The following is a 21,755-nucleotide window of genomic DNA, read 5'->3' as shown; positions in this document are numbered from 1 at the left end:
AGCTCCAGGCATCACAAGTGTCCCAGGATGGATCCTCCCTGACACCAGCTCATGAAGTCCAACTGCAGCAGGTCTCTTCCCTCCAAAGATGTGAGATGTTCTTCCCCCTGCCAAAGTGGGGATCCCTCTGTGGTGTCACCCTGCTTGTGTGCTCTGTCTCCCGCAGGGTCGAGTCCAACAGCCCTGTACAGAACCTGCTGAATGGTGCCATCTCCATGCTTCCAGCTGTCAAGTCCCTGCCCCATTGATCTGTAAGAAATCTGCTCAGTGACCTCTGTGGACATTGTCTGAGGGAGTATTCTTTGGAGAGCTGTGCTAAAGCCTAGTTCCTGTGAAGTTTCTCTGAGAAGTGCTGTGCTCCTTGCTCCTGTGCCCCCTCTGCACTGCAAGGAATGAATGCAGCTTCCACAGGAGGTCTGAGTGCTGCTCCTGGCTCCATTCAGGATCACTCTGGTGATGTTCACAATCATAGCTCTCCCCTAGTGACAGACAGTCTTCAAAGTGAGAAGGGGCAGGAGAGATTTCTTGGGAGTCTCTCAGTCATTTTCAGAGGTACTTGAACACTGTGGCTGCTGTTTTGAAGTCCTGGGCAGAGGTGAGCTTGTGATCTGTGAGCTCACGCAAGCTGAGTTTATTTCCCTCTTTTGTGACACTGGTGACATGCACCAAAGCTGAAAGCTAGCTTGGAGTCTGAAGCTGGCCTATTTCTGCAAGAGATCAGATGATGTCCATAGGACCTTTCTAACCTAAATTCTTCTGTGGTTTATGTTTGTACCTGGAGAAAACTGGAGCACAGCTCCTAGTGTTACGTTGCTGTGTAAATAGCTGCCAGGGAGTGAGCCTGCTACCCTGCTGAGCTGAAAATAAACACGAATTGCTTCTAAAACTTCTTCAGGAGTCACCTCTTCTGTTTTCCTCCCCGAGATTACTGCTTTGTGCATCCGTTGATTTATAAAAAGGCAAAATGGTGGCAGGAACGGAGTCAGGAGAGCAGGAGGTAAAATACTTTGCAACAACACTGCAGCCACAGCGACTGAGCAGTTTCCCACCCCAAGGGATTAAGGACTGACAAATTTACCTTTTTTCTGTAGCCAAATGAGTGCAGCCCTTCATGTTCCAGTCCCTTTGTCCTAAGGCCCACCTTGGCCATGGTTCAAGTGCCCTGCACCACCCCTGAGGGGTCTGTTTGTCCCCTGCTCAGTTTCCTCCAGAACAGGTCTCTCCCTAAAGAAGTCCTGCCAGACCCCTCATCCAGCACTTCTTCCCATGGGATTCAGCAGACAGATAAATATAGTTCCAATTTTTGTGACAAGTAGGCCACAATCACTAAATGTCCTGTGCTGTGCAACAGCACTTTGACTACAAGATAGGGTGACTGTGATGGCTTTTTAGGGACAATCTGGTGGTATTTTGTGACAGTATTTCTTAAAATACTGTGAATTATGTAGTTACGTTCATTGTCCTAAGCAGTCGCAAAATAAATTACTAGAATTAGATGGAAAAAGTATGTTTTTTACAGAAATAAAGCTTGTTTTTACCAAGAAAATTGAGATGCTAGTGTAACACCCAGAATGTTTTAGATGACAAAACAGTTGTTGCCTAAAGAATATTTCTGAAAATCTCATCTTTAGTACCCCTTTGGTATTAAAAAAAAGTAAGGTTAATTAAAGTTATGCAATAGTAGCTTATTATTTTCTGCATTCTTCGTAGGTATCTTAAAGAATGTTTAATTCTCATAATACCTTAGTTATTTTAAAATTGTTACCCCTTCAGAAACAATTTGAAAAGTTACTTCTTTATGTTCTTCAGTTTTCTGTAAGAGCTATTCGCTTTGAATTACAAAACCCAACAGAGCACGTGAGAAAAACAGGAGAGGTGCTTCAAATACTTCAGTAAATTCTGTTGTTTTCTATATTTCTTCCTAGCAGAATGTAAAGCAAACCAGGCAGGATCTTTGGCTTTTAAATTCCTCTCACCTGGGGTGTTGTTTCAGCTTCTGAGGAGCACTTTCCTCTTTCATATGTATGATAGCTCCTCATGAATATACAAGTCTTTTCTCTGCACATGCAATTTTTGTCCCGTTCTCCCTATAGAGTCTGAGGCATGAAAGAAATAGGATTGTGTTACTTCTGCAAGTTCGTGACTTTTCCATAATCAACTATTAGATTTATAAACTCTACTGACAGCACTGGAGATGTGGGAAATTATTTGGGCTATGGAATGAAATCAGTGTGTACATATTGTAAAGAAAAAAGAAATATTACAGCACAGCTTTCATTTAAAGGCATTGTACACTGCTGAGCTGCTCATGAGAAAAAATGAGGGAGAGTATTAAATATATCTGCCTTGTTTTTTGTCTTGGTGAGAACCCTGTTGGCTTTCTGTTCTATACTGCCTTCAGAGTGTTAAACGACTAAACTTTTTCTTATGGTATTTTATACAAATTGAAAGCAATTCTGGTGTGTACACAGTGTCAGATAAAAAAAAATTGGAAAAAACCCAAGTTTAGATAATCAGGAGTTTTTAAAAAAATTGTATCTCCAGTTTATTTTGTTTAGTAATATTAATTTCAGAGAAATAAGGGGATTTTTCACTGTGATCTGACTTCTTTCGTATTGCCAGCATTTTGGGTATTAGAGGGGTGAAATATCCATTAATTCCACTATTGTGGTTTGGGCTGGAACTTTCAGCTGATTTTCAGATGAGAACTATTCTAAGAATAGGTCCTATTTTATGCAGCTAGTTTGGAAAGCAGAAGAAAATATCATGTGTGTAAAAAAACCCTGTCTTATCAACTTCCTACAGGAGCAGATGCTGCCAGATCTGGCAGTTCTTAGCACTTTGAACCTTTAAAATATGCTTTGCAACAGTAATTAACTAGCAGCAAGTAATATGTTTGAAATAAACTTCCAATTATACATTATGTTTCTGCAGACATGCATTTTAATATTTTCAGTTTATTTAAATTCTGTTTTAATTTTTCTTTCCTTATTTCTGGACCGGAGTCTTGTCAGTTGACATCAAATAAAGCATGTAGGTGAGTCAGACCTGCTAATTAATTTTGTTGCTCTGTTTTTTGTTAATTTTTTCCTTTCAAGTTCCCAAGTATTTTGATGAAATGCGTTTGATTAGTGTTACATTCATCAGGGGAAAAAATTGCTTGAAAGAAAGCTGATTTTATCAAATTACTTGTTTTGATGCCAGGAAAGGAGAGAGATTTTAAGCTGGTGTTTATAGACTAGGCAAAATGTTACTGTGCAACTGTACCAATCTCACTGCCAGGAATGTAGCCTAGAGCAGATTCTTGTCTCAGATTTTAAATGCAGAGCATGCTCTGATAAAACCCGAAGTGAAGCTTTTCTGCAATGCCAGTTAAAGCAGAAACTGTTATGGATACGAACAAGGCCAAACTTTCTCCAGAGATAAAGGTTCTCATTTATTAAAATAGCTGCAAGGAACGGAGTGCCCAGGATAAGCCCAGGCACCCACACAGCGAGCCAAAACCGAAACAGCACGCTGACCCCAAGTGCACTGCGTTGTCCCAAACAAAAAGTACCCCAAAATAAAAAGACAAAGCCTGACCCAACCGCACTCCCCACATTTATAGTCCCCCTCGAGTCCAGGATTGGTGCATTTTGGATCCTCATGATGATTGGTCCATTTTCAGGCTTCTCATTGGTCTTCACCGCCGCTCATTCTGGACCAATCGTTTCTGCAGGGCTTCGAAAGATTGGTCAGATCTTTCATCCAATCTCTCTTCGACCTTGCTTTGCCCCATCAGACCCCTGTTTCACCAGACCCTGGACCCTTCTAGCACATTCTAATAAGCCCCTCCCCTTTAACACATTACAAATAATATAATACAATATAATTGAACTATATCCTATTTTAATTTAACTTTTACCTATAACAGAAACAAGCAGCTAATATTTTTCTTCCAGTGTAAATTCTTAAAGCTCCATTGATGCTCTTTCCTAACCTTTAAAGGCTCTTGGTATTTCTTGCTCCAGAGAAGTGTATTAGTTACTTTGTCATTGTTATCCAGCTGGAAGGATATGGTTATTCTCATTTACACTGTAAATACTTTCACAGAATTAACAAGATTGACAAGCTTTTGTCTAAATTTCATAGCAGTGAATCCTACTTAATGCTGTGGTCTTGGGTCCTACACTAACATTATTGAATCTGTCCCATCTGATGACTTTTTAATCTTTGTTCCACACTTTGGAGATTCACAGCTCCTACACCCCACCAGGCAGACAAATATCTTACATTAGCAGTGGTTATTTGAGTCCTTTGACTAAGGCATGGGCTCTTAACAGAAAAAGCTTTTGATAGTTGTTGAAAGTAGAAAAGAGAATAATTGGGGGTTTTCTGTCTCACACTAGGTTAGACTAGTTCAACCCATCTCTTTTTCTGTACTTTTTAAGAGGCAGTACAAAACTCCACAGAAAACACACAATCACCAAATTGTAGCCGCCATATATATTTTTTTTTCTCTGCTATTTCCCTATGTAAGTTAGTCTTTCATTTTTACTGCTTTCAAAACTCCCACATTATGCATGGCTTACATCTTTCATTTTTCCAATCAAAACCATGCCATTTGGAAACAGAATATTATTTTCAAACTATTCTCATGAATGAATTATCTTCAGTATTTCCGCAAGTATTGATCCAGTTCCAGCAGACAGTATTCCCCCTCTCCTGCTTCAGAGCCCTGAGGTTTTAATGCTTTTTCTACCCTGTAGGTAGCTGATCTGCGATTGTTTTCTGCAGCTTGAATAACAGCTGCCTTTCCATAACTGGGACGATCATTTTAGTATCAATCTCTGTAGATTCCTTTGAGATCCTTTGGAAATGGAAGTTAGGCTTGTCATGTGATGCAGCTTGTCCAGAACTATCACTCAGACAAAATGACACCTGAATCTGGTGAGTCCTAGGGAAAACAAGGAAAGCACAAACAGCTGGGGGGAAAGCTCAGTCAAAGCTCTGAACGACATCCTTGCTGTTTTAAATAGTTTAGGTACAGATCAAAAAGAAACGCAGAGGAGCTGGTAACAACCTTACATCACTGTAACATATTAGTGACGCCAGGAATGACCATTAATTAACATGTGGAGAAATCTAAGGCAGCCTTGCCTGAAAATGATGAAATTGATGACTTTCTGACCACCTACATTAGGCAGTAAAACAATTGTTGTTGAGGACAGGAACCCCATCACACCGAAGGCTAAACTTGAGCTGGAACTGGTACATGAACAAGCTGTGCCAGCAGGCTGCTCTTGGACAGTTTTACCAGGTGGAGTAAGGAAATTTGTCATGGCCAAAGCAGTCTTGACTTGGAAAATTTAATTTAATTTATCACCAACTAGAGCAAATTTTTGATTACTGACTCGGCCTTTGAGAAAAAAAAAGAAACACTAAACTATTAAACAAATATTTAGGTTAACACCTTTTTTTTCCTCATTCTTCCAACTCATTTCCAGTCCAACACCACTCCCAAGAACACTGAGACCTTCTTGGTCCCATTTACCTTGTTTTTCCCATGCATTACACTCAATCTCTCCCAGTCCCTTCAGTGTGGTGGGCAGTGCAGGAGGCTGAGGCTGGAATGCAGTGGTTTCTCTCTGCCAATCCATGCATTTGGCTCATTTTCCTCCACTCTGATATGGGTTTTCCACAAACCACAGTCCCTCAGGTGTGTCCCTGCTCTGGGTGTTGCTCTTTCTTAAATATGTTTGAGCAGGGCTGTCACACTCTCTCTTAGGGATCTTCTGACTGGCTTTGACAGGCTGAGGTTTCTGAAGCATCCTGGGCTGTTCACATCCCTACCAAAGTTATCTGGAAGCAGCTGTGAGGCAGCTCCTGCACATGGCAGCCTTGCTACAGAAACCCTGCTCAGTACAGACTTGTTGCCCCTGGTACCCCTCACAGACACAAATGGAGTTTTCAGTTGGATTATTTTTGTGTATTTGTGTTTCACAGCTAGAAATTGCCAGCCAAATCATCTCCCTCAGCAAGCAAAGCTTAGATTTTTAGTCACTGAGTGGTGTTCTTTTCTTGTTGCTACCTCAATCTTACTTGCCCAGCACAGCTTACTTTCCTTTTACAATTGTTTCTTTATTATCTTATTCAAGCATAGGCTGCTAGACCAGGTGGCATGCTCAGATTCTCCCTGGGAAGCAGGCTCTGACCCAGAATTCTTTGCAAAGGAGATTTTTATAAATTTGTAGTTTGGACAACCCAACACCAAGTGCAGAAAGCAGAGAAAATGTCCAAGCCATGGAAGCAACTGGCCTACAACAACTGAGTCAAGAGAACTGTGAGTGCACCACGTCAAATTACAGCTCTGCTTTCTGGAAAAATGAGAGATTATTACAATAACAGAAGATGCTGAAATATGAACCTGTCTCAGAGGCTTTGTGATTTTTCAAGAGCTCAGAAATTGCCCCAAATACCCACTTCATTCTACCTTCTGGAACTGCCAAAATTTGCAAAGTTTATAAAACATGTTCATAGTAAAATAGGGGACCAGATACCAAATACTTTTAAGTTGCCAAAAATCCAACGAAAGTTAAATTGCAAGAAGAAAATGAGCCTTTTTCCCCCAGGCCTGGGCTGTGATTTCTATTTTGTTCTAGAGAAAGAAGGCACAGATAAATGTATCAATGAGCTTTGCAGAGAGCTGTTGCTCAAAGACAATTCAGCAGTGTTTCCTTGGCAGTATGTCAAGAGGAGGAACTACCTTATTGTTGCTGCTTCTGGCAAAGAAATCAGAGCTTTTTCAGTCCACAAATGGCAGAACATCAAAATGTTGCAACACTGTGTTCCTAGAGCTAATGAGGGGGTTCTTTCATTAATGAAAGATCTATGAATGTACAGAATCCACATTTCAAATTGTAAAGAGCAGAAGCTTGTTATTAGAAGTTCTAGAGATCAGGGAGACAAGGCTTTTTTTCTGACTCTGTTTCATTGTATGGCCTTGAGGCAAGCCAGTCCACGTGTCTGCACCTCCATTTCCCCAGCAGCAGGCTGAGACAGAGAGCTGCCCCATGGGGGCACTGAGAGTCTGAATAGATAATTTCTGAAAGAACTGAGACTGGCATATGGAACTTTGTATGTAAGTGTGAAGTAATAGCATGCAAACTAATGAAATATGATCAGACCTGTCACTGCTCATTTTCTGCTGCATGCTCCTTGGAAAAAATGCACTGAGTGAGTGAGATCTGAAATTTTCCAATGTTACATCTGAAAACAGCAGCTGGAAAGTGGAGCAATACTTATTTCAGATAGTAATTTGTATTACCACCTTCTCCATCATTATTAGATACATTTTTACATAGTGAATTGCAGCTTCATGTCTGCTTTTTCTTGGCTACCATTCTAAAAGGCTTGTTTTACCCATTGTTTTCTACTTTTTCTTTCCTAAATATTTTAGTAGATTGCCAGCATATCTGCATAATGATACTATTCCTTCAATCATATGCTCATTTTGCTCTTGGGCTCAGAACATCTCTAAAGAAAAAGAAGGGTCCTCCCTGTGTGAGCTGTTCCCTCCCTTGCCCTGCCATAAGTTTTCTATGTGACAACAGGCAAAAGTATTCAGGATGTCCTGTACCTGCAGCCTGAATGCCTGTTGGAGGAACCACCCACCTAATCTGGAGGAGCTTTTTCTGCAATACCTTTGGCATTAGTTTAAGTCTTTTTCACTCCTGCCTTGGAAATCAATATGTTACTTCAGTGCTGGGCTTCCCACGCAATTCTGCCAGGTTCATCTATATCCTGCAGTATCCTCACTCATCTGTCTTCACTCCCCTCCCACACCTTGTTCCACCATGCTACTACCTCCATCTGCACTCCACAAATTGCAAATACCAGCTTTGCCTCCCTCTTTTCATCCCAACACAATCCAGTCCTAGTCAGAAGGGTCTTGCTTTTTCAGACTCTAATTTTCACCTTCAGTTGCAAAGGGAAAGAGCGGAATTTCATATTTCTTCACCTCTGAAATATGTCTGTGTGTAGTGGGCTTCTTTCTTTCAGGGTTTCCTGGGACACAATGCTTTCTTGGCATCCTTTGCACTCCACAGATGAGAGACACTTTAGTGGCTGTAGACTTTTCTGAGAGCTACAGGTTCTTTTCTCCCTCCATCTTCACCTGCAAGTTTTTCTGTAATCACCTGAAGCCCATGACTGTGTATTACTCCATGCATTTTTTCCACCCTGTGTTTCACTGTTCATTTCCACTCTGTGGTGGGAGGTGTGGCAGAAAAGGAGGATGTGTTTGTGTTCCAGGTGTGTTTGGGATGAGCATGGTGTGGTGTACAGGAAATAAGGCACAGGAAGCAGCCACACTTCTGGTGTGTGGGTGAGGTGGTGTGTCACAGGTGTGTATTCACACCTGTGGGAATGGTGTGGGATCTGAGGCATTTTCAGCCCTGCTCACTGGCTGCAAAATGTCTTTGAACCCCAGGTCATGGAGATAGGGGATGGCTGCTGCGTGAGAGAACATCTCAGCCTTCTGTCATCTCTGAGAGAGAAGGTGGCTGGAGGGTCAGCAGAGGGTGGGGGAAGCTTTCTGCTCCTGCTAATCTTGCAGGGAAAAGTGCAGGTGCTACTGGAGGAATAGCAGGATACTGGAGGACAAAAGAGGCAAGGAAAAGGTAAAGGGTTTTTCTACAAGTGTATACACCATGAACTCCTGATCTCCCTGACACATTAGGAAACACTCTCCAGTTCTGCAGGCAGTTGCCACCCTCTTGTCACCCTCTCTGCTCCATCAGTCCCTTGGGAACAGCATCCATAATCTGCTGAGCACTAGCAGAAGGGATCCTATTTGGGAGAGCAAAGCCAGATTTTCAGCAGCAAGGAAACAGTCTGCAGATGTGGTGGCAGCTGCGACACTTGCCACATGCGCTGGCAACACTGAGTGGGAATGCTTTTGCCCTAGCAAACAGCAGAGAGTTAAATCCTCTGCAAACAGTAGGGATTTTATTAATGTAAGAATATACATTCACTGACCTCAAGGTCTGCTGCTACATGGAAAATGGTAAAGGGGTCAAGTAGCAAGCTATCAAACCCAAGGTTTTATCAGTCTGAAAGGGCTATATCCACTGGCTCAAGGGTGGTGAGGCACAAACACTGCTACCTCCTGAAAGCTCTCTAGGTTTCTGAATGGTGTGTAGACACTGCAGGAGGCAGCTCAAGTGATAAAGAGAGGGTTGTGGCAAAAAGCCAAAACAGGGTCCTGAGCTCTGACAAAGACTCCTCCCAGGTATGGGGGGAATAAAGAGTGGTCAGGAATTAATCAGATCAGTTTTTCCTTCAGCTAATAATTCAGTACATTCAACCTTATTGCAGTTCTAGCAATGTCCTCACTTGAAAGTTAGGACCTTTATGTTCTCCCCCTGCTTCCATGTAGCACTGTTTTTAGCATTCATTGACAATCTTTTAATTCCCAAAGAACAGTACATCATGCAGATGGCATTGGCCAGAGTGCAAAATCAGGGAGGATCAGACCCTTCCTTTAGGGAAAGGTGCTGCAAGATCCAGCTTTTTCAGTAGAATACTAATTCCTGTAACACATCCATATCCAGGCCTGAGCTGTGCTTTGGGATGCTTGCAAGCTTCCAGGAACACAAACACCTCCTAAAGACTGGCAACAGGGGCTGAGGCAGCTGCTGTTCGTGGTCAGCTGTGCTGTGCTCGGGTCAGTCCTGCAAGTGCCATGTCAGCAATGAGCTCTCCAGTCACTCTCTGTGCCTCACCCTGGGCAAGCATTCATCTGGGATTGAGTGACAACAAGGAGCTGGACTTTCTCCCTCTGGTAGTCTGATTTCTGTTTTAATCAGTGTTTCTTTCATCTCAGACATGACTGTTTTATGGAAATGAAAACATCAGTGCTTAGCATAACATTGGACATTTTATATTAGTCCAGATATGTCCTTCATGGTGATGCTGTAAGGCCCCAAAATAAGTGATCTCTTAACTTGTGTAGTCTCTGCTCCAGGAAAATATTTTCTTCAAAGGAAAGCATCAGGATGACTGGAGAAAGAATCCCAGGTGCAGCAATAGTGACCAAGGCAGAGTATTAATTATTTACCCTCTCTAAACCAGCTGAGCTCATAATTTCCCCCAGGCCTTGCTTTAATATCATTTCTATAACCCACAAAACAAAGGTTATAAATAAAACAGCCTTGGAGCACAAGCTAATATTCCACATTTGGACCAGGTAAATTATATTCAGCAATGTACTGGCCTGCACATTTTGTGTAAGTGCCTCTCAGCAATGGCACTGATACAAACATGCAAAGCAGCATGGCAGGTACAAACATCTGTGGCATCATTTTCCTAGGAAAGGGGTGAGAGAGGGAGTGGAAGATGACTACTTAGATATACTTTATTCCACTTTTCTACCTGAGCCAGCAGACAATACCACAATCCATACAGAAAAATCTTTACTGTATTTGAAATTGAAATTCAAATTATTTCAGCTAATAGTGTATGCTTTTAGCTGCATCTGTGCCCATCTGGCTGAAGTCACAGCACCCTTCTGCCATACAGGGGCAGCTTGTTTCAGTAACAGTGGTAGATATGAGCTCAGAAACTGCTGCTGTGGGCACGCTCCAAGGCAGGATGAATTACTCTCTCCCTCAGTAGCAGCAACAGAAACTCTCTCACAGTGGCTCCCCTCTGTATGCAGAGGGAAGAGAAGGTCCTATAAAGCACAGCAAGTTTTATGCCTGTGGATTTCAGTGTTGTAATTCTGGACTCCAAGCAACTCCCTCACTCAGTGCACAGGGCCGGAGCCAATGGTGCCCCTGGAGCATCGCCACGGCCCATTCCTGCCCCCTCAGCCAGAGGGACCCACAGGTGACATGGAAGGAGGGAGGGGCAGGAAGTGGCACGTCTGTCACTGCTTCTCCAGATGACAGCATGCATCCCTTTCCTCTTCAGACACTGCCAGAGCCTGGCTTGGAGTCACAGTGCTGAACAAATGGCACCTGCTGGTTTTGCCAGCTCCCAGCAGGACTCCTTCCCCCTCATGCACAGATATCCGCAAGGAGAAGCAACCTCATTTGTCACTACTGCAGGCTTCTTTTTCAAGGAATCCCAGATTTCCTTATCTTTGCTCTCCTGCGTTTAGAGGACGCATAGCAGGCACCCTGGGCCTCTCTCACTTCTTCCCATGGCGAGTTCCACCTCAGCCTGGGCTGTGGTGACACAGGATGGATGCGTGGCTCCATGAGGGACTTGGCTGGCACAGCACATGGGACTTGTCCTACTGCACCCACCAGAGGCAGTGGGGCACAGCCAGAGGTGGTGACTAGCCCCATCCATTGGTGACAAGGCAGAAGTCCCACCGGCCTGCCAGGACCTGGCAAAGGCATGGCCTCAGGGGGCTTATGGCTGTGCAGGGCTGAGGGCAGGGCCTCAGGGGGCTCATGGCTGTGTGGGGCTGAGGGCAGGGCCTCAGGGGGCTCATGGCTGTGCAAGGCTGAGGGCAGGGCCTAGGGCAGCTGCAGGCCAGCCCTGCTACAGCAGTGCCAGCACAGGTGGCCACAGTCCTGAGGGGCTGACAGGGACAGTGCCAGGAGAGGTGGCCACAATCCTGAGGGGCTGACAGGGACAGCACCAGGACGGATACAAACAGTTCTGGGCCATGGGCATCGGGACAGTTGGCCCAAGGTGCCTGGCAGGGACAGGTAGGGCTGGTGATGCCCCCGAGGCCCCATCACTGGCCCATCAAGGCCTTCAAATGGCAGAAATATGCATCAGTGTATTCATTATGCATCTTAAGACTTTCTTACATCATGCAGGTCTAATTAAAAGTCCCACTAGTGGCATAGCAAGACACAGATAGGCGTGTATGTGACAATACCACCAAAAATAGGAGAGATGGGACTTGTCTTGGTAGACAGGAGAGAGTAAACCTGGGGTTGTGGGAAAAAGTAGCAGCAAAAGTTCTGGCAAAGTCATCCCTTCATTTACCAGCCTGCATCAGGAAGAAATGCTAGTCACCCATTTTGGACCAATCTGTGATTTTCAAATGCATCTTTATTGATAAGTTGATTAAGCTCTAGTCTGAACTTTATTTTACAAGAACCTGCAGCTAACCAACACAAAAAAATTACCATCATTACCTTGTACAATATTAGCACAAAAACAGAAATGCCACAATTCAGTTGAAAGAACTGTAAAATAACTAAATTAAATCGTAAACTCTACACTTAACAAACAGTTGTGATTAGTCCCACATGTCATTTAAACCCAGCAGCGTGAGGGGAGGACTGAACACAAAACCAAGTACCCCAAATGCCAACTCTTTCTCCCCTGAGTGTGCTTAACCACGTGCTTGGCATGAAAAAGTGGGACAGCAGCAGAGAGATGCACACCATCTGCCTGTGTCTTCTCTATTATTCCAGAAAGCCTCCTGGGTCTATCCTCTGCTTCAGAATATTCAGAGCTTCCTAAAACAAGAGACTGATGCAGATTTGCACCCAAAGGATGTGAAGAAAGCCTGGTAGTTGAAGGAGAGTGAGTGTAAAAGAGAGGACTGAACAGTGCAGGCAGTGCAGTTATCCAAGTTGGCAGTAGGTACTACTCATCCAAACACATTTATTCCACATGAACACAGAATGGAACAGCAAACCTGAAGTTCAGGATGTAATACTGGGGATATTATGCCAACCACTTAATCATCTGCACCCTCATTTTCTGTCTGCATCCTCTGTGGTTCCTCCCTTCTCTCCCATTCTTCTGGTACTTCCCAGCACACAGGCAGTAACCCTCCCACCCCACCACGCTGCCCTCCCTGACCTTCACTCGGTTCTGCCAGTAACTCCCACCTGACACTCCCATCAGCTCTCCTGCCTCATGCACCTCCATGTAGCAACAGTCAGAGAAGGCTGAAACCTGATTTCCTGTTCCCCACACTCAGAGGAGCACCCATCTTGATTTCTCATTCCTGAGGAACACAGGGAACGGTGATCTAACTTTACAAGTAAGTAAATTGAGCAAAAGCCTTCAACTTAATTTGGAATTCACCTGTATTCTCCATCCTTCTTCTCTCTTCCTCCCTCTTGGTCCCTCTTTTAAATGTAGGAATGTTTACAGTAATTCAGGCCTACCTCTCTGATTTTTAGTTAAGACCCCAGAATTTTCCTGAAAGTCAGCTCACTCTCCAAGACCTATTCCTTCATCATAGTTACGGCAGTAATGGGAAAATCTGCTGTTCCTGCCACTGAGAAGAAACTGCTTTGGCATGACAGCATAAGGCTTGCACAGCATCTGACACCCTCCTAAGAACAACACTGGCTTAAAACAAAATAAGAAAAAAAATCTACAGATAATCTACTCCCTTTTCCCTTCAAGTCTAAAAGAACCTCTCTTGTGGCATGGAGAGGCACTGTTACCCAATCACAAAAAGCCAGCAGAACACACGTGGCAGTGACTGATTTCCTACGCTTGTGCATGTGGTGCAAGGGCTGTACAGGGATGAGACATGGAAGGGAAGGTGAAACCCACAGGAACTCTGCCATCTTCAAATCTGCAGAAGACTGGTACAAGGACAACACTGATAGATAATTTTCTGTGTTCACCAAAAACAAGACCACTAGTAGTTAGTTGCCTTAATGCACAGCAAGGGTGACTAAAGTTAGGTATCAGGAAAAGCAATCTCACTTGTAGGCTAGCTTGGAACTGAACAGACAATCTCAGCAGCCTCCAGGATCTTCCTCAGTGAAATTCAGTAAGAAGAAGTTTGATGAGCAGCCATGGTGGGCATGTTTGGGATACTCAGTCCTGTCTCAGAGCTGGTGTGGGCTCTTGAGGTCCTTTCTAGCCCTGTGCTTATGAGTTTATCAGTTGACTACACTGAAAAGAACAAAAGAGTCATTTTTCTGTCCAGCAGTTGCAATTAAAGCAACAAAGGAAAAAAAACTGCAGAATTTTTCCTTCCTTTCTCCAACCTTCATGTCTCATAGCTGAGGAGTTCCCAGCCCTCAGAGTAAACCTTTCTAATACTGATGGACAGAGCTACCAGCCCTTCTAATACTGATGGAAATGATGGGAAACACAATACCCTCGGAACAATTCACAGGCAGTAGCTGGAGGGAGGACTGTCAGCACAGGACAGCCTTGTGTGGGCAGAGTGAAATATTTCACAGCTCACTGAATGGGGGCTGTGGACAAGACAGGACAAGGTCAGTGACAATACATGGCATGCCTTCTTCATCCAATGAAAGGGTTACATGAAAATGGCCGTCCTGCCCAGTCACTCTCCTGGAGCTTCACTACACTGGCTTGTCTAGCAGCCTCCAGCACTAACTACTTCCAGCTGTGGCAAGAGAAGAATTGTGAACAGTGGAGTTTCCCCACCCCCCAGTGTGGAATCTCTCCTTAGTCTTAAAGTTCACCCTGTCCCCCTACCCTGACTCCCCTCAATTTAAAAAATAATGGTGATAATTAATGCGTGGAAGCTGATGACATTGTGCATGTGGTTCACTTCCAGTTCTCTTTTTCTCTTCTCATGCATCCTCCTCCTGCCTCTCCAGCAACCCCCTCCCCGCCAATCCATTCCATCAGTCCATCCAGCCTGCATGCCTGGGGGGCTGCTGCTCACTTGCCATAGACGCTCTCATCGCTGTAGGCCACATAGAGAAAATAGTCCTCCTCGTGGTTATCCTGCCAGGGGACAAAGGGACAAAGTGAGGAGCCAAAGCTGGGAACTCACTGCATGTGAGAAAGCTCAACCCAGAGATCATCATAACAGGAGCAGGTAACTTCTCTTTCACTGCTCCTCTCCACTTACATTGAAGGCTTCACTTCCCAAGATGAAAAAGGACTCTGGCCACAGCTCTGCTTCTACACACAGGCAGGACACATTTCTGTACACAGGGAATTTACCTGAAGAGCCACAGCCAGGCTGTGTTGCAAGCATGCAACAGAAACAGCTCTGACTGTTCACCAGTATCCCAGCAGTGGTGTGGTCTTAAGATCGAGAGAGAGCCTTGGAAGGATTTAACAAGTCAAAAATCACCTCCAGATGATATTTTTAATTCTTCAGAACACTGACAAGTGGCTGTATTTTTAAGTCCTGTTTTACATATGAGCAGTAGAGCTGATATGTTAAGTGACTACACTGACACAAAAATTCTGTGGAGTGCCAGCAACAGAGACCTGACCTCAGCTCTGGACAGTCACACACTTTCCTTTGACGTGGTCAGATTTGGAAAGCACCCTGCCTTGTGTTATCTTTTATTATCTCCATCAGTACACAGACTGATAAAGTATCCAGTTACTGTCAAAAAGTGACAGGCCAAACAAGGCTCACAGCACCACGCCAGAGTTTATTAAAACACCCAGCAGAAGGAGAAATCAAGGAGAAATCAATCCAGGCTGCAAGCCACCCATGACATAATGGCTATGGAGCTGAGAAATATGGGCATCCTGTATGCCTTTAAGATTGATCAAATAACACTGCTGAGTAGAAATAGTGGGCAGCAATGCCTGCAGCATCCTATGTAATCATCACTTACACAGTATGAGTGAGGAAAAAGTAATTCTAGGCAAAGAGTAAGTGTTCCCCAAGAAAGTATTCATAGACAGATGGATGTCCAGTGATACTGCCCCTTTTACTGGCTTTTTACTTACTTCTACTGGCTAAAAGGAAATCTCTTTTGTATACACAGCAAAACCTATGTTCACCACCCTCCCCAGCCCCAGTCTGTGAAAAGGAAGTGGTTTATTTCAATACTTTGTTAAAGTAGTAGGAGCAATAGATCACTGCTGGGGCAAGTATTTGCCACAACCCTTTCAACAGCAAAAACCAGCTGGATTGATAAGGCTCCCCAGGCTCCTAAGTGGGGGATGGAACTCCCCTGACCAGGTGATGGGATACAGCTCAGGGCAAGAGGGAGCCCGTGTTCAGGCATCTGTGACCAAGCTGACACCACTGACACTTCTGGACATTGCTGCTGCCAAGGAAAGGCAAGAGGAGAGGGCCAGGCTTACCTCATACAGCTGGCCCATGGTAGCACTGGTGGGAGGGATGGTGTTATTGACGAAGAAGAACAAAGCATCTTCCGGCCTCAGGTGGATCCGCTTTCGGATTAAGAAGTAGAATTGACCAACTGAAGAGGAACAAAGAATGCCTTTAGATGCAGAAGGAATGTTGCAGGGTTTTTTTTGTTGTTGTTGCTGTTTATTTCTGTATTGTAACCCTAACCATGACTGTTTTCTTTTGGTGGTGGAAGTCACATACTGTATATAAAAATTAGGGGAACATGAACAATGCAGGAAAAAAGCAAGAGAAGAAAAGAGTAACTTCATGACTGTAACCACATGAGCAGCCAATCCACTCAGAGCTGGCAGTTTCTCAGGTGCACACCCCATGCCATGTCCCCTCTAAATTCACACTCCACCGACTATGGTATGAAATGCTCTACTGAGAGAAATTGGTGAGAAGACCTTTAACTAGCTTAACCTTTAAATCCCACAGATCAAAGACACCTTAGAGAATTTAGTCTGGCGTAAACGGTCATATCATTCCTGAAAAAAAAATCCTTATTATTTACTTGAATTATGTTGCACAAGAAAGTTTTTCACAGTCCATTAAATACTGCAAGAAGAAGAAATGCTGTTCCTTTAACTCATGTTCTTGTTCTTCTTCATGTTCTTAAATAAAAAGAGATGTAATCACACTAAAGATCATCATGACCATTCAGAAAAAAGAATTCTGTAGCTATGACTACAACTATAGGGGTGGAAAAAGGATGGGACTATTGCAAGAACTTGTCTCTTCCTGCAACAAGAGTACAGCCTCTGGCAACTCTGCAGCTAGGTCATCATTGACTGGCCATGACACTGCCCATGATACACAATTTAGTCAGTCACTGTTGTCATGGCTAGAACTCAGCTGTGACACGCTGGCTAAGCCAGTGAGATACCTCAAAAGATCTCAGAGAATTCTGCATGTTGTAACCCTGGCTATAAGGTGTAAATATAACAAGGACAGCAGATAAATGAGATGTTGAGCCTGTCTGGATATTTTCTTTGCGCTGATCACAGAGTAAAAAACACTTCTTTTCCTTCCTTTCCCCAACCTTCATGTCTCACAACTGAGGAGTTCCCAGCCCTCAGAGTAAGCCCTTCTAATACTGATGGAAATGATGGGACACACAATACCCTGAGAACAAGGGTACTGTGTACCCTCTCACTGAAAATCAGGAAGAAAGGAGGTAGGCATTGTTACCTGTGAGGTCAGAAGGCACGAGATACTTTCTTTTGTCTAAGTCAGGTACTCTGGCTTTGGGTGCTTTTTCCACGATTACCTGGAAAGAGAGAGAGAGAAAGCAAGAAACAGATGATGAGTATCATAAACCAAAATGGTCCAAAAAGAGTCAGTGGATAAGGATACTAGCATCTCATACCAGGCCTTTAGGTATATAATCTGTAACAAATACACAACATTAAAGAACACACAGGTGAGATGACTTAAAGAAGAAGAACAGGAGACAACCTAAAATCACTCCCAATAGCTGTGCTGGGAGCCCAGGCCTGCAGCAGTAAGCACGGTGAGTGAAAAAAAGAGTCCAGAACAGACATAAAAATAAACCATAATGGCTGAGGACAAATAATTAGGACACCTTGATGTTCCCAGTTCAGGTTAATTTTGTGTGAAGAAGCTGTCAGGAGGCTAATACACGAACACAAGTAAGTTAAACTGTTTCCAGGTTACAGTTCCAAACTGCCTTGCACAAAATCAGCCCTACTCCCAGTAGTCCCACATCCTAATTTCTACTTTCACCAAGTGCTCTAGAATGAAGCAAAGAATTAAAGAGAAACTACAGCTCATTGGGGATTTTTTTTTTTAAATCTCCTGTTCTTCAGGAGTTATCATCTACTCTGAAATTCATATCCTTTAAGTTTATTATCCATATTTCACATAGCTATGGAAATTTCCTTTGTCAAGTAAAGATACAATAATTAAAACCAGCCTACCATCTGGGCAACTGGACCCACTGAGATCTCTTGACAAAAATACCAGTTACCTTATATTCTAACACAGAAAAATACAAAGCACAACAGCTTTAAGATCAAACAGACCAAGAGGTCTTTCGCTAAAAGATAATTTTTGTTAGCAGAGCTAGGCAAAATATTTACCTCAGAAACAGGAATTATTCCAAAGTGACCCGATCTCCTTTTCCATTGAAACCTTTGGAACTACTGTGTTTGTGCAGAAAAAAAAATGCAGGGTTTTTCTGTGAGATGTATTTTTGAACTGGTAAAAGATCAATCATGTTTCAATTTATGTGGCTTGCTGTTCTGCAGAAGCCATTCTGACCACCCAAACTAATTCTAAAGCTGGATTTTCTGAACTTTCTAAACTTTTTAATTCTCTTAGGCTCTATACTAGTAAATACTCCACCTGAAACACTGTGGGACTAATTTCTAAGGGTTCCATGCTCCCATTGTTCTTTGGCAACCCAAGTTAGCAAATACAACTGTTGTGTAAGAGAAAAGGTTGAACTGCTGTGGACTAAGCCTTCTTTGGAAGCACAATGATGTTGCCCCGCCAGTGAGACACCACACCAGAACAAAATGTTATCCTGAGATTGGTGTATTTTAGCCTGGACATGGTGCTGTGCTAACCTGAATCCTTCTAGACCCCAGTGAGTGTCTGCAAAATACCTCACACCAGAGAGGTACCAATTAGGACACATTTTCCCTGTGCTCCATTTCAAAGTGGCCAGCACAGCCAAACCCCCTGAAATTTGCAGGTTTGATTTTAAAATAGAAACATGGTTGCCTCAGCTACTTCAAGATTTTCAAGTACCTAAGTTAGCAAAAGGCACCCAGGCTCCTTCAGGCAGTCTGAGGTAGGATATGCATTTCTGTACAAGATACAGCTGGTAAATGCTGTGAGGGAAGGACAGAAGCACAATCTCACTGAACAGCAACAGCACTTCTCACACCTTTTACCAGCACAGCCAAACAAAGCAATATCTAACACAGTAAACTGCAGTGAGGAGAAACCTTTAGTTCTTGCCTCCAATTAAAAAGACCTACTGACAAGCCAAACTGCTTGCTGTGACTACCCTAACTGGAGGTGGGGGGAAGGAGGGGACTTGTAGATTGATCATTAGATAATAAAGGAAAAGAAGTCATGCCTATGAGAACAAGGTGAGTGTTGGGGCTTATAATCCCCTAGGAAAGATTTAAATCAGATGACCACTGATTTAAGAGATGTTAAGAAACATCTCCTTCCTGCAAAGATGCACAGAAGGAATGGAGGTGCTCTGCTAATCTGACTGGCAACTGCAGTCAGTTTGCTGGATAATGCAGGTTGTCTCTTCTGAAGCACTAAACCCTTCACATACCTTAAAAAACCTACAAGGAAAATCCTAAGGGCAGAACACAGACTATCTATGTTTGAGCTGTTGCTGAGTGGTGACTGTGACAACGCAGGACAGTGAAATCTCATCAAAATGCTGAGATGTATCACAGCACTGCAGTGTAGGCAGCCAAAAGGATGACATCTTCAAGGATCCTGCTGTCAGGAAGGGCAGACACAGAAGTGCTGTGAAGAACAGAGTGCTGCATTCATTTCTCTGTATGCAGCTCTATCCTCTAAGAGGCTATCCCTAATAATTCATGTCTGGGCCTTGCCATGCATCATTCCAATGATCCTTAACTCCAGCACACCCTGTTATTCTGGTCCTAGTTTTCTTCACAAAGTTCTGCTGATGCCTCCCCTGTCTTGACCTCCTTTATCTCCTGCCAGACTGGGCCTCGTCCTGGGCTCCCCACAGGGTTCTTCCTGACACATTTGTCATGGCCTGCTGTGCAATCTGCCACGTTAATCCTCAATTTACACCTTCTCTCTCGGCCGACCTACAGAGCCCTCATCATAAATGCCCAACCCCACACACTTCAAGCTGCATGCTCAACCTATGTTATGCCAGGCCTCCCAAAACCAGAGAGAACAAAGCCACCCAAATACTGACTTCCAAACACTTTTTCAAGTCTATTTGAGGGTCCCTCCCAAGATAAAACATGCTGGTAGCCTGCCGGGAAAACATGGAGTGTAACTGTTCCCCCTCTGACATTAGTTTTACACGGTGGTCCCAGTTTTTTTGAATGCAGTACATCTGTGCAGTAAATCTAGGGCAGACCTCTCCAGTGGGGATAGAAAAAAAAGAATACTTGCAAAATGTTTATTAAAAAGGAAAAAACACTCCACACTTAATTAGATTTGTCATTTCTTTTTTTTTTCATCCCAATAATTATTCGGAATTACGAAGCCAGAAGTTTCCCACAGGCACTCCAAAGGGGCCTAAGAATGAGGAAGCAAAATTTAGCTAGATGACCTTGCATTCCAAGTGACATTTTCTCCACAGAATGATTAAACAGGAGGGCAAAAGGGTTGAGAAGTATCATGTTTTTGCTCATGCAAAGGAAAAGAGCGAGGCTATATCGAAAAGACATGCCAAACTGAAGTAAAAATAAAAATAACAGGGACGTATGAGATGACCCGGATGCAGACCATGTTTAGTATGAAGAGCACCCGGTTAGCCCACTCACTGATCTCCATTTTCACAGAAACAAGGGTGAGCTCCTTCCCCACTCACTCCCACGCATGCCAGAAAAAGATCAGCAGCGTTCCCACTGGAGTTACTGCGGATCCCAGGGGAAAAGGTGTATTCCACCCCCCACCCACACCGCAGCCCTCCGCGCATCATAAATAGCCCCAGCTTCGCACTAAGGAGAAACGCAGCCGGGGATTTGAATCAGAGCAGCAAGATCACCATCATCTGCACTAAACTCATTTCTTTCGCCTTCAAAAGAAGGCGAGCAGCAGCCGGCGGCCGGCACGGAAAACAAAGGCGGCCGAGCCCGGGCTCGCAGCCATGGCCGCCCTTGGCAGCGCGCACTCACGGGGACTCTGTCGGGGTATTTCTTCCGGATCTTCTCCCCTTCTTTTTTCCTGTACTCGAACGGGTGGTCTTCCTTGTACTGGAACTTCATGGCGCCGGGCTGTCCCTCCGCTCGCGGCTGCTGCTGCTGCGCTGCCTCCGCCCCGGCCGCGCTGCGCACAGAGCTCCGCCCGGCCCCGCCGCGCTCCGGCCGCTCCCGCCCCGCGCGGAGCCGCCCGACACAGCGCCGCTCTGACGTCACGGACAGGCACCGACCCGGCCCCCCGCGGGGTGACGTCACGCGGAGAGACCCCCCCCCGCCGAACCGTGACGTCACGCGGAGGCGCCCCCTGAGCCGAGCTGCGCCCTGACGTCACAGGGGAGGCGCCGCGATGCCCGGGATGGGGAGAGGTGAGGGCACAGGGAAGGGCGCGTCCTGTTCGTGCACAGATTTATTGCCCGGCAATGCGTAAACAAACAAACAAACTAATAAATATTTAAAACCTAATTTTTTTTAGCTTAAAGGCAGCAGAGCGCCGCCCGCCCTCCGCAGCGTGACTCAGGGTTACGAAAACGGCCCCAGCCGTAGCGGGGCACCGCACCCGCCCCGGGGGGACGCGGCTCAGGGCTCCCGGGCGAGGCCCGAATGCCCCCGCTGGTCCGAGTGACTGTCACCTGCGCTCTCCGCGGCTGCCAGGTGTGGCACGCACACACAAACATGATTACTTGTTCTCGGTACGCCCCCGTGGCTGCTGGGTCGGGGCTGTTGCCTTGTTAGTGGCATGTCGGTGGCAGAAAGTGTGCCATGTGATGTGTCACACTAGATGCGTGCTGCAAACA

General features: G+C 44.7%; 1 protein-coding gene across 2 annotated transcripts; it reads right to left on the bottom strand.

Moving 5' to 3' along the window:
- Window positions 1-3,411: 3,411 nt before the first annotated feature.
- On the bottom strand, window positions 3,412-21,200 carry GABARAPL1 (GABA type A receptor associated protein like 1). 2 transcript variants are annotated; one of them, XM_074539214.1, is made up of 5 exons: window positions 20,938-21,200; window positions 17,252-17,330; window positions 16,012-16,130; window positions 14,621-14,682; window positions 3,412-4,936 (listed from the first exon to the last, which is right to left on the bottom strand). In XM_074539214.1, exons 1-5 carry the CDS (start codon window positions 21,025-21,027, stop codon window positions 4,738-4,740), a joined length of 549 nt encoding a protein of 182 aa, XP_074395315.1. In that variant the 5' UTR covers window positions 21,028-21,200; the 3' UTR covers window positions 3,412-4,737. The 2 variants fall into 2 exon arrangements, with proteins under 2 accessions (XP_074395315.1, XP_074395316.1); XM_074539215.1 differs by lacking the exon at window positions 3,412-4,936 and adding an exon at window positions 12,037-13,872 and having other exon boundaries at window positions 20,938-21,196.
- Between the last annotated feature and the right edge of the window lie 555 nt (window positions 21,201-21,755).

This window comes from Zonotrichia albicollis, chromosome 4, assembly GCF_047830755.1.
Source record: "Zonotrichia albicollis isolate bZonAlb1 chromosome 4, bZonAlb1.hap1, whole genome shotgun sequence".
Taxonomy (NCBI): domain Eukaryota; kingdom Metazoa; phylum Chordata; class Aves; order Passeriformes; family Passerellidae; genus Zonotrichia; species Zonotrichia albicollis.
Note: the sequence above shows the minus strand (reverse complement) of the source record. Positions and strands in the feature narration are given on the sequence as shown.